Source organism: Cupressus sempervirens, chromosome 5, assembly GCF_028749045.1.
Source record: "Cupressus sempervirens isolate cs-2001-9-10 chromosome 5, ASM2874904v1, whole genome shotgun sequence".
NCBI lineage: Eukaryota > Viridiplantae > Streptophyta > Pinopsida > Cupressales > Cupressaceae > Cupressus > Cupressus sempervirens.
Window position 1 is genome coordinate 1,059,092,474 of NC_143122.1, and position 13,938 is coordinate 1,059,106,411.

The following is a 13,938-nucleotide window of genomic DNA, read 5'->3' on the forward strand; positions in this document are numbered from 1 at the left end:
TAATCAATATACAGGCAACAACAATACACTCAACACTCATAATTCCTATTAAATAAATGCAAGCATTGCAAGGTCAAGCATTTGCAACATTTCAAGAAGAATTAATAGACATGAGGTACATTCAAATAGATTAACTAATCTTCATTGGGCCAAAATTATTGTTAAAATTTGATAGTAGATTGAGGCAGACATTCTTGCATAGTCAACACAAATACTTTGGGGAAATTTCCATAATTTTCGTTGGTGACTTAACACAATTACCATATATTGGACATGTCGATTTACACACCACAGTCAATTGCAAGAACACTATGAGAACAATTTAGGACAATAGTCACCTTAAAGACTACATATCGACAATAAGGTGAAAGTATAGAACAAGAACAATTTCAACAAGTGATAAGTAGGAGATAACTTCAATAGCAAGTAAAATTATGATATTGTTATCAAGATTTAACTGTGTGATTTTGAGTCAAACTCACTAATCCATGTTTCATGAGTAGTGATTCAACATGAATCCATCTCTCATGAGAATAAATGGAACACTTAGCACTCATTGGATCTAGGTGATGCTCATAGGGGTGAAGCACTAGGAATTCCTAGGAGGTCACCCATCCCAGTAATACTCCAGCCTGAGCATGCTTAACTATGAAGTTTCCTCCATGGTTAAACCCAAAGCTTGCAACCCCATTTGCAAAACCTTCACTGAGTGTTGTGCCTTATGAACCATTCATTAGAAAACCCCTTAAGCTCATCAATTGATAAGTAGGAGATAATTTCCACAACAAGTCAAATTGTGATATTGCTATCAGGATTTAACTATGTGATTTTGAGTCAAACTCATTGACCCATGTTTCATGAGTATTGATTCAACATGAATCCATCTCTTGTGAGAATAAATGGAACACTTAGCACTCATTGGATCTAGGTGATGCTCGTAGGGGTGAAGCACCGAGACTTCTCGGGAGGTCACCCATTCCAGTTTTACTCCAGCTTGAGCATGCTTAAGTACGAAGTTTCCTCCATGGTTAAGCCCAAAGCTTGCAACCCCATTTTGCTAAATGGGGTTTAGGGTTTAGGGTTTAAATGGGGTTGCAAGCTTTGGGTTTAACCATGGAGGAAACTCCGTACTTCATGCGCTCATGCTAGAGTAGTATTGGGATGGGTGACCTCTCGGGAAGTCCTAGTGCTAAGCCTTGGTGAAGGTTTTGCAGATGGGGTTGTAAGCTTTGGGTTTAACCATGGAGGAAACTCCATACTTAAGTGCGCTCAGGCTGGAGTAGTACTAGGATGGGTGACCTCTCGGGAAGTCTTGGTGCTTCACCCCTATGAGCATCACCTAGATCCAATGAGTGCTAAGTGTTCCATTTATTCTCATGAGAGATGGATTCATGTTGAATCACTACTCATGAAACATGGATCAATGAGTTTGACTCAAAATCACATAGTTAAATCTTGATAGCAATATCACAATTTCAACAATTGTTACAAAATATACAAGAAGTTGATCCAAGACAAGAGGGATTAGGAACTCTTAATGAAGCACACAAATACACATATGACATTAAGTAAAAAAAAAGAATTCAACAAATCAATGCACTTATTTTCTACCAACAATTTGGTTAGGTTACATAATAGTAAAATGTTAAAAATGCTAAATTGCCCAATTGTAGTGAGTGTTGCAACAACCACTAGAAAGAATAATAGAAAACAACAACATTGCCAAACAACTAGATAAGCATATCCTACTTCGCCAATGCCAACATATATTGCTAACAACTAACATATGGACACAAGCGTGGTTGATAAATGGAGCTCTTGATGAAATAATTCCAATTATTTACAACCTTGGATCTAGCCCACCAAATGTTCCAATGTACATTGCAACGAGGTTCAATAATTACTATGGTCCATCATAGAATGATTATGACCCCAAGACCATGCCAATAATTCCTATGTCACTAGACAATTGAAGGCAAATACTGCTTACCATGGCATGGGCTATAACAATCAACATTGGCAAAACAAAGGGATGAGGTTTGACATTCAAAACTATGTTAAGAGTCAAATCAATAAACAATCTTCACTTTCAATCGATGTTCTCCTTCGATATATTTTGAAAAATGTAAAATAGTACATTACATAGTTCTCAGAAACCAAATGTTCCAATATACGTTGCAACGAGGTTCAACAATTACTGCGATCCACCATGGAATGATGATGACCCCAAGACCATGCCAATAATTCCTATGTCACTAGACAATCGAAGGCAAATACTGCTTACCATGACATGGGCTATAACAATCCACAAATCCCAAGGACTAACTTACATAAAGCAACAATCAACATTGGCAAATCATAGAGGCAAGGTTTGACATTCACAACCATGTTAAGAGTCAAATCAACAAACAACCTTTGCTTTCAATCGATGTTCTCCTTCGATAGATTTTAAAAAATGTAAAATAGTTCATTACACAATTCTTAGGAAAAAGAAGGAAGACTAATTGAATAATCTTTTTTCACATTAAAACAAAAAGAACAAATTGAAGACCAATGCTTCACCAATAAATTGGATTCACCCATTGTTCAACAAAGCCTTTTCACTTAGAAAGAGATTAAAAAAAAACAAAAACACATTCCTATCTATCATCTATTATCTAACTTAAATTTTAACTAAATAATATAACGCTAATAAATATATGTTGCCATCGACTAACACATTGCAACCTTTCGGACGAAAGAAAATCAGACAGCCTCGTGGGGACATGAGGTAAGAGGACCAAAGATTATAATGGTTTAGCTAAAATACAATTAGATTATACCTCTAAAATGCCCGCTCAATTTACCGGGAGGCACATGCTGCTTTTAACGGCAGCGGTTGTTCTTTTGGCGGCGTCAGACATCATTTCAGGCAGGTTTTGGACGTGATCTAGCACTACATAACCTGTTGGCCAAATGGCCCCAAACACTTTATCTTTGACGTAAAGGAGAAGAAATCCAAATCTTCGCAGGATAAGAGAAATCCAGAAAAACACGTGAAAATTTGGGGTGAGGCGCCTTTCCTTCTCTAGGGCATTCAGATTTATCAGAATGAGCCGTGGTACTGGAGCTGGATACGATCGGCACATCACTATATTTTCACCAGAAGGTCGACTCTATCAAGTTGGTTAGTTCTTTCCCCTTTTAATATAAAACCCTTGAAAATTATTTAGAAGGTTAACTGAGATGGTCATTATTTTCATTTACAGTGTTCTTATGCAATGAATCCTACTTTTGGCATAATCCCCACTTTCGAATCTTCAATTAAATGTTCTCAATATGTGCACTCGGTCACGTCTTTCGGAGTATCCAATTTTAATGTTATATGAACCCAATGCGCAGAGGATGCTCTGTTAAAAAACTTCTTTAGATCGTTATTGTTTTGAAGCTTATGCAAAAGGTCTTTCTGGTATAGTAGAGGGATCAATAGTTTATGATATTACCAGCGGGTGATACGGAGAAAAATCATTTTAACATTTGCCAGAGGGTTCTGTGCCAAAGTCGTGTTTATCTTAGCAAGGGCGCCATTGCGAAACGCATGTTTTTTGGGTGATTTTGGGAATCTTGCCGTTGCACTCTTTTTAGTTTGCTGTTGTACCCAACGTAAATAAGGGTTTTGGAAGTGTAACATCCATTTTATTCCCGAAACATTTGGGCTACAAGCCTTCTTTAGTTCGAATATAGGTGTTTTCCTCGACGATTTGCTGTCTTGATCAGTCAGCCATGTACGAAGGAAAATTAAATTGACAATACTAGGAGTTTGTCATTGATTGGAAAGATGTTGTTCTTTTGTGACAAATTGTTATTCTGAATTGCTGACATTGAAATTTTGCTTAAGTTATCTGCAGGAGGGTCCCAGGCTTGTTTGTTGCATTTAGTTTGAGTTAATGTTGATTTTGTGATTTTGAATGACAGAATATGCTTTTAAAGCTGTCAAGGCCGCTGGTATTACATCCATCGGTGTTCGTGGTCAGGATTCGGTTTGTGTTGTAACTCAGAAAAAAGTACCGGTATGATCTTATCTTTTAATGCACCAGAAGTTTTTTTCTTTTGGGTTTTTTAGAGTTTTTAAAAATTGTTATTTTATGTTTTTCTAATTAACAATCTATTAATTATTATTTCTATTTGTAAAACTTGGGTGAGGTTTATGTTTCATTTTAAATACTGTGCTGGGTAAGTGTACGCTACATTGTTATGACTTGCAAATATAGATCTCCTTTCATAGTCATTAGATCACACCTGTGCCTCATGTTCGCTATTTTTTCTGTGGGGACTTGAAGCTTGTTCATGACCATGCTATTACCATCTTTCATTGCAATTTGCAATGCTCATCTTTTGTCATTTTTATATGCAGGACAAGCTTCTTGATCAAACCAGTGTTACCCATCTTTTTCCAATTACAAAATTTGTTGGTTTGTTGGCAACTGGGATGACAGGTATGACTGTTCTTTACTTTGTGGTAAACGGTTGCAAAGATATATGTTGCTTTTAATATGTGGGGTAACTTCGGATCACATTCATAGGAGTTGTAAACTTGAGTGATATTTGATCTGGCAAGTGTGCCCCATTACATTAGTATAAAATTAAGATCCTTTGGACATCACAATTTTTGGTATTTTTTTTTAATTTCCAGTTCTATATTGTGAAGTCATGTAGGGATTTACCTATTTGTTCTGTGGAAATTAGGTATAGAAAGTATGACTGAAAGCTCTTCCTGGTTATGAAGGTAAAGTAATGTCAGAATGAATCATGTTCATTTTCTGATTGGTAATTGAAGGATTAATGGCCTCATAGCCTTTGGGTTATAAAGGGGGGCCTGATTCTTGGGCATGAATGTGTGGCCTTTTCCACAACCACACGTTTCTTGAGGCATGAACTTTCTGGAGCTAGCACAATGGTTCTTGGGGGAACTTGAACTTTGGTCTTCAATTTTGTAATAACCCAAATTTAGTTCTTGGTCAGGACTTAGGCCTACTAGAGTATGAAACTATGGTCTTCTATAAAAGAAAAGGGATCACACAAAATATAGGTGGTTTAGCACAGCCTAGGTTACCTTAAACATTGTCACAAGGTAGAATCCTGAGGGAATTAAGATTTTTAAAAAATATTATAGGGAGTTGGGTTGGCACAAATGTTACTCAACCTTTCATATACCATGTGGGCAATTGTCTCCTTATTTTCTAAATGATTTTCCAGAACTTAGCCATCCATTAGAGGACCTGTAAAACAGATGTAAACATTGTTGAAATTGCTAGGAACCTACACACTATTATCAACCTTAACGGTAGCCATACTAACATTATTTGTAAAACAATCTCTATCCCATAAAATTCAGTAGTCAAATCTAGGATTTACTCAATCAAATCTAATTGAAAAAGAAAAATGAATGATGTATGATTCAAAAATTTATAACTGCATTTTAATTACATGCAAACAGATATTCTTGGATAGAAGTCCACCAAAAGTTTATAGGGATATTTTAAAATCTGATAGTATTGAAAATTGAAATATTTTCGCGTCTGAGCTATTTTTTTGGAATTTTAATCGTAGTCATGATAATTATCATAATAAAAATTATAATAAAATAATAAATGACTTATGTTCTATATTTGTGTTTTTATGTGTATGCACTTAATGGCTTGAAGTTGCAGAAATCAAAATTTTGTGCACAAGTTGTCACTATTCCAGTTATCTGTTATTCAGAAATTACCTAATAAACTAAATATGCCTAGTTAATATAATATTTATTGCTTTGTTAATGAGCAGTTTGATAAACAGAGAAGATATCAGATGACAAGGAAGAATCACAAAGTACATTCTTCAAAGTTATTTCTCCCATCTCAATAGATATTTTACAACAAACCTTCATCACATCAATACATTTGGTAAGTTACAAGGATGAAAAGAAAAGAACATATCATAAGAAGATGTAATATGATGAGATGCTACTGAATCAAGAAGACTATGTTGAATATGTTGTCATTGGCGTCAAATATAGATGATCAAGGTTGTATAAATCTTAGAGGATTCACGAGATTCAGCGATTTGACTTAGCTTGAGTGATTTTTCCTAATCCAGTGAATCGGATCGGCGATTTTTCCAAACTCGGTGAATCGGATTGCTTATTTTTCCAATGAATCACCATGGATCGGCTCGAAAAATTGGGCAGCCCAATTGAACAACTTAAAAACATTAAAAAATTACAACTTTTTGTAATGATTTTTTTTAGATCTCTCCCATAACCCTAAAAGACCTTATATTTGTTGTGTATGATAAAAGGAGAGGAAAAGTGAGAGATAGACTTGAGCTAGAGCTAGAGTAGATAGACTTGTTTTTTCATTGTCTACAGATAGACATACATTTCATGGATCTACATCTTACACATTTATGATTTGATGTCATTGATTTTTTGGATCTTCATCTTGCATACATTTATGATTCGACAACATTTATAATTCTATATATCACATATGATCCTATATTTTCTATTTACTTCAGCTACAAATTACAATTTACATTTTACGAATGTGATGGATTTATCATTTATGTTCTTTGTTTATGTACGTTAGCCTCTATTTGATGATGTTATAGTGTTTTAAAGTTATATTCAATAAAGGGTGTATGAAATAAGTTTTAAATTGTTAAAATCCTTAACTTTCAAGGGTTTTTTTTTCACTTTGCTGATTCGTAGCCTATTCTGATCCGATTGACAAGTTGAGTTGGCCTTCCGATTCTGAGTTTTGGTTCTTTGACTTAAGAGTATTAGAAAATTTATTGAGCTACTTGCTTGCTTGGTTGAGGTGCTTTGCCATGCTTAAGCCAGTTGTGTCTCTACTTGTCTGCTGATGTTTGCCTAGGCCCTAGTCAGATTGCCATATGATGTGCCACTTCATTGTTTGAATTTTCAAAAGGGCAGACTACCACATCAGGTTACACAGAGCAGCTTTTGAGATATTAAAGTGGCAGAAGTTCATTAAGAGCAGCGATCACCGTAAGAAAGGTTTGACTTCGAATATGACGGCTGAATTAAATGAATATTCACTATATAGATATGCTCATTCTGACAGGTTTCAAAACTAATAGTTTTGGTGTTATATTTGAAACAAATGAATTATTGGGGTTCAAAAACTTATTTTTGGCAAAAGAAGACAAAAATAGGATAAGAATTGTTTCTGTGTTACATTTCAAGGCTGCATAAATGAACTTTATTAAGATGTACATAAAAAAATTAGTTCATACAATGAGAAGAGCTGGAAGAGATGTGAGTAATTAAAAAATGAAGCTTTAGTTTGAAACAATGCTGGGATGATATTGGAGAATTGTTTTCCAAGTGACAGTGGCTAAAAATAGAATCGGGTAAGATTGATAGGTTTGCACTGTTTCAGATCAAGTTGTTTGTGTGATCTCTATTTTTAAGTGCTGCGTTTTCCAACGAGGGCATTTGATTGAAGTTTTTCTCCTTAAGCTGTGTGATTTTGATGTACAGCTGTAACAGATGAGTAACATGAAGAAATTTCATATGGCTGGGTGTAACTGTTTGTTTTGTTTATGTTAGCAGATGAACGAACACTGGTAACAGTGTAACTGAGACCAGCAGCTGTTTTTTATTATGTTTTCAATGAGTGAATGGGTGATGTCGTTTTTTGTTGAATGGAGCATGTATCAAGATTTTTCCATATAATTGTTGGACATTTGTTTCTGGACTATGTTACCCGGGGACGCGTTTCCACCCCTAAACCTGAAGTTTCGGAAACGGGGACGGTTTCGGGGACGGGGGGACGGCAGGGGACGTTTCCCAGGCATCCCCACTTGGAGAAGAAAACAGGAAACGCGTCCCCGAAATTTCGGAAACGGTCAACGAGTTTCCGAACCACGTTGACCGTTTCGGGGACTGTTTTTCCGTTTCCTAATGTCCTGGGGACTGCATAAAAGGTTTCCTATCAAAATTTATTAAACTCAAAAAAACCATTAAAAAAATGATTTTCCAGTCATCTGCAGGCCCGGACATGTAGAAGTCAATTTTTTTATAAAATATATTATAAAATGAATGATTAGGGGCAACTATCATACCATCTTTGTTTTCATTTTGAAGCTCAGGATGATAGTGATAGTGACTTTGATATGGATGATTAGGGGCAGCTGCCTTAGTATCTTTTGTTTTCATTTTGACTTTGATGTTTCAGACTTGGAGTGTTTTGTCTTGACATTATAATATTATATGATCATTGATACACTATAGTTGATACTTCAAAAGTTTAAAACTTTAAAGTTTGAGTCTTTATCTATTCAATGTTTCCATTTTATTGAGAGTTGATGTTTTTCATTCTCTTATTTGACTCATTTCATTATGTGCTAATGGTATCTTAAGTACTTAAATGATGATTGAAAATGATGCTATTTAGAATTTTCTACGATGATTTGATTAGATGCTGATTGCTATGCTCTATGGTCTTGATGGATCATTATTTGATGAATGAAATTGATAATTTAAAACTATGTTGCTATGATGAATGTAGAATTGATGAATATATTTGAAAATTCAGATATATATATATATATATATATATATATATATATATATATATATATATATATATATATATATATATATATATATATATATATATATATATATAGCCGTCCCCTGCCGTCCCTTGTTTCGGCAAAAAAAAATCCGTCCCGGAAACCCGTTTCCCCGTCCCCCCGTCCCCTCGTCCCGGAAACTTGGGGTAACATAGTTTCTGGAGTGGTAGAAAAGTTGAATATGTGAATAAAGGATGTATCGAATAAATGGTATATAGAGAGTGTTGAGGTGGGTGTGCAAAGGTGGCTTGAGGCTGGAAGATGTTTGTACTGCACAAGAGTCAGCTTTTTCAAAATTAGCAGTCTGTAAAAGAAGTGGAGACTTGTGATAGAAGCAGCATCAATTATTCTGGAGATACCTGAATGGTGATAAATTTTTAATATGAGGAGAAAACAGGTGTATTTGTTGGAAGTGTACTTTGTTTCAGTCTTGAGTGAAGTGGATGAATGCTTGATATGAATGTTTAAGGGTGCCGGGCAACTGGAATTTTCAGTCAATAGGAGTTGTTATTTCAAGAAAGGTGCAGTAATCTATAGCTAAGTCAAGTATATATTTGAGATCCAGTATATTATTGAAGAATGTTTGAGTCTCGAGTGAAGTGGATGAATGCTTGGTATGAATGTTTAAGGTTGCTGGACAACTAGGATTTTCAGTCAATAGGAGTTGTAATTTCAAGAAAGGTACGGTAATCTATAGCTAAGTCAAGTATATATTTGAGATTCAGTATATTATTGAAGAATGTCATTTCAAGAAAGTTACGGTGATCTATGGCTCAGTCAAGTATATATTTGAGTTCCAGTATATTTTTGAAGGACCTTATTTTGTGTGAAGGATATATTATTTGAATTGTGCAAACGAAGCATAATGAGGGAGTTGACTTTGAAGATGAATTTGAGCAGTGTGTTCTGAAAATTGTAATTAAGTTTTGGGTTGGTGCCTCAGCTTTCTGAAGTTGGTGCTTTGTAGTGTTTGGAGTTGATGCTTTCAAGAGGGTTGGTATTTGCATTTGAAATTTGGGTTGGTGCCCATTCTTCGTTAATGAATGCTCTGTATGCTGTGGTTTTTTACCTGCAAGGGTTTTCCACGAGAATTTTTTTGTTTGTATCTTGATGGTTGCTCTTATTATTAGAATATAAATTTTAAAACTATTTAATGGTCAATTTTGTATAATATGTAGATGAAATTGTTTCTTCGATCGTCTTCAATTTCTTATTAGAAACTCACTAATTTTGTATTCTTGTAAATCCTTTATAACGATCCTTCTGATGACTTGTTAATATAAATATTTTACCAATTAATTCTCAATAATATGGAATCAAAGCTGATTAAATTTTTCTTTTAATTTCTTCATTGAAATTACTTGGTTTAAATTTTTTGAATTTTCTCAGGGTTTTCTTCTTCATTGTTTGTGACATTTTTTGCAAATCTCTCTGCACATACCCGTATATTTTTTCCATCCCTTTTCAGGATTGCAAGAATATCTGCATTGCCCATGTTGCTCTTTTTACGTGGCTTATTTTTGTCTATGTTACCCGGGGATGCGTTTCCACCCCTAAACTTGAAGTTTCGGAAACGGGGACGGTTTTGGGGACGGGGGGATGGTAGGGGACGTTTCCCAGACGTCCCCACTCAGAGAAGAAAATAGGAAACGCGTCTCCGAAACTTTGGAAATGGTCAATGAGTTTCCGAACCACGTTGACTGTTTCGGGGACCGTTTTTCCGTTTCCTAACGTCCCAGGGACTGCATAAAACATTTCCTATTAAAATTTATTAAACTTAAACCATTAAAAAAATGATTTTCCAGTCATCTGCGGGCTTGGACTTGTGAAAGTGTATTTTTTTATAAAATATATTATAAAATGAATGATTAAGGGCGGCTTCCATAGTATCTTTGTTTTCATTTTGAAGCTCGGGATGATAGTGATGGTGACTTTGATATGGATGATTAGGGGCAGCTGCCTTAGCATCTTTTGTTTTCATTTTGACTTTGATGTTTCAGACTTTTGAGTGTTTTGTCTTGACATTATAATATTATATGATGATCGATAGTTGATACATTGATGGAATGATTATATATCAATATGATCATTGATACACTATAGTTGATACTTTAAAAGTTTAAAAGTTTAAAATTTGAGTCTTTATCTATTCAACGTTTCCATTTTATTGAGAGTTGATGTTTTTCATTCTCTTATTTGATTCATTTCATTATGTACTAATGTTATTTTAAGTACTTAAATTACTATTGAAAATGATGCTATTTAGAATTTTCTATGATGCGATTAGGTGCTGATTGCTATGCTCTATGATCATTGATGAATCATTATTTGATTAATGGAATTGATAATTTTAAACTATGTTGCTGTGATGAATGTAGAGTTGACGAATATATATATATATATATATATATATATATATATATATATATATATATATATATATAAAGCCATCCCCTGCCATCCCCTGTTTCAGCAAAAAAGAAAATTGTCCCGGAAACCCGTTTACCCGTTCCCCCGTCCCCTCGTCCCAGAAACTTGGGGTAACATAGGTTTTTGTCTATATTTCTAATGCAGGCTCTTTCGGGGTCTTTGGTAGCTCCCACACTGCCTTTTTCTGGTTCAAAGTGACCATTAATGTGGTTGTTTTAGCTTCTAAACCAGCCAGTACGACCATCTTGACTGCATTTTTTAGTCTGTTTTCATGCATAACAATTTTTAACTTGCTCGTGTCTACATCATTTGCAAGAAAATTTATGGCCATTTTTGACACCTGCAGTACTTTTGCAGCCTCTGTGTTCTGTGTGACTAAGGTTTTTTCACATTTTTTTCTATCTGCAAAATTGCCTTCATTCTTTCACAACTGCCTAGGGCTTCTTTCAGAACCTCGCTGTTAACCATTTCAGATTTTGATTACATATTTTTTGTGGGTTTTTTGAGAGCTCTTATGGGTCTTCAGCGGATTTTTCTGGGTCAGTCAGATTTTTTTCTTGAAATCCATGCGAGTCATACTTAATTTTTTTAAGTCTATGTGCAATTTGCCTTTGTTTTTTGCATTGGGATTCATGTTTCAGATTTTGTACTATCACCTCTTTGTTTTTGCGTGCATTGGGAAGCGTGTAAGATATCATTGACCAACTTAATTTTGGAAGGCAATCAAAGATTGAAGGACAAAAATTATAACTTGGAAGCATCATATGCTGACAATCTTCAAATGTAATGCCTTGATGATCTTGTTTTAGTAATTGAGACTTGTCCTACCATAGTTGGATTAGACTATGACAAGTTTGACAATTGGAGTTGTGCAACTGCCATGCTTTTGAAGCTCTTTGTTACAGATGACTAGTTGCCTTTTAGGAGAATCTCACAATGTTTAAGGACATTTGAGTTCAACTCGAAGCTATTGGTTGGAAAATGGAGGAAGAAAGATATGGTAATCGTCACCTTGAAAGAGTCTACCTCAATCTTATGAGCACTTCATAGAACATCTCAACCTTACTTAACCTAATGTTGATATGAAATTTCCAGAGTTTTGCACTAAACTCCTATAGGAGGATCATTGGAAATGATAGTTTGGTAGTAGTGCCACTTTGTTCTCCTCAAGCATGCCTTTGCAACCAAATCCTTTTATAAGGATAAAGACAAATCTTAGTCTTTTATCTTAGCAAAGGGGCTCAAGTCAATCTTAGGATAGTTCAAAGAAGAAGGTTGAATCTAAATATTGTCATAAAAATGGCTATATGATTAAGGATTGTTGCAATGTTTAGCTTTCGAACAACAAAACCAGGGATGTTCTTAGCCTAAAGCTAATGTTGCTAAGCACACATAGCAGAAAGAGTCTGTCATTTACGCTTTCATGGCTAAAAGACTTGTATAGACAATGTGAAATCTTTTGCTTGGTATATGGATTCTGGTGTTTCTCGATATTTCATTCATAAGCGTGATTGGTATGTAGAATTTTCTCTGTACACTAATTTAGTCATATTTGGAGGGGGTGAAGAGTATACTGGTGTTAGTAAGGGCAATGTTCAAATATAGTCGGGTGGGTTTGTATTACTACTTTGTCCACTTTCTATGATATACATGGCATGAAACATTAGTTAACCACACTATACAACCCTCAACATGATGGTGTTGTAGAACATCATAACCTTACCATTATGGATGGCCAAGTCAATGATGGAACACAAAAATGTCCTAAGAAAAATTAGGCAAAAGTAGTGTTTACTGTAGCGTATCTCCTTAATTGCCTTCCTACACATGTTGTTAAGGGGAGGACTTATGATAAAGCTTGGGCTGGTCACAAACCTAGGATCATCCATTTGAAAGTTTTGGCTGTTTAGCATATGCATGGATTCTAGATGCCCAATGCTCCAAGTTGGATTTCAATAGTCATATGCTTATGTTTACATGATACAATGACAACCATAAGGCTTAGTGACTGATTGATGTAGACATGAAGCATCTTATCTTCAATCACAGTGTTGTCTCTGATGAAGAATGTGGACCAAATCAACTTTCCTCATTTGAGCAAAACTTAGATTATCAACCTTTGAATGTTTTTGGTTTCGCTGTCTATCTCCCATTTGGTTCACCTACTGGGAGGGATGATGCTTATTTTGTATGTGATGATGCATTGCCTGAATTTCCTTTAGAAGATGCTAATCTTCCACCTATTCCAGATCCTCTTCCACCTCCAACTGTAGTTATTACTCCTCCATTTGATGTTGGCACAACTACTCTCCAACCTAAAGGGTGGGCTAAGAACATCAGTCATCTTCGTCCTAATGAGCTCATTCAAGGCAGAGTTTTTAGAAATAAGGGCAAACAACAAAACACAATTAATGTTGCTCTCATGGCCAACCTTCATAGTATTTATGAGCCTCAAACATTTGTAGAGGCAAACGGGATTTCGAAGTGGGAATAGACAATGGATGTAAACTAATCTTTTGAAGAACACCACTTGGGTTCTCACTGATCTTCCTTTAGGGTGTATAAGGTCAAGTATCATGCAAATGGTACCTTAGATAAATTCAAGGCTACCTTAGTTACTCGAGGAACCACAAAGTGGGAGGGCACTAACTATGAGGAGACTTTTGCTCCTATTGCCAAGATGAGTACAATTCGTCTTCTTTTCGCCATTGCAACGCAATTTGGATGAAAAGACCATTAGATAGATGTTAAGAGTGCCTTCCTCAACGATGAGTTGTAGGAAAAAGTCTACATGACAACTTACTGGTTTCAAGGTTGTTGACAAAGAACATCAAGTATGTCGACTCAAGAAAGCACTCCATGGAATGAAACATGCTCCTCGAGTGC

The 13,938-nt window shown here is 35.3% G+C and overlaps 1 protein-coding gene across 1 annotated transcript in view; it reads left to right on the plus strand.

The window, feature by feature from the left end:
- The first annotated feature begins 2,967 nt into the window (after positions 1 to 2,967).
- LOC149559613 (proteasome subunit alpha type-6) overlaps positions 2,968 to 13,938 on the plus strand; it is a 41,390-nt gene continuing 30,419 nt past the window's right edge. Inside the window, exons 1-3 of the mRNA XM_089833462.1 lie at positions 2,968 to 3,166; positions 3,955 to 4,049; positions 4,394 to 4,475. Of these exons, the coding sequence (XP_089689588.1) occupies positions 3,091 to 3,166; positions 3,955 to 4,049; positions 4,394 to 4,475 (253 nt within the window). The 5' untranslated portion in view covers positions 2,968 to 3,090. The remainder of the gene's footprint in view (positions 3,167 to 3,954; positions 4,050 to 4,393; positions 4,476 to 13,938) is intronic.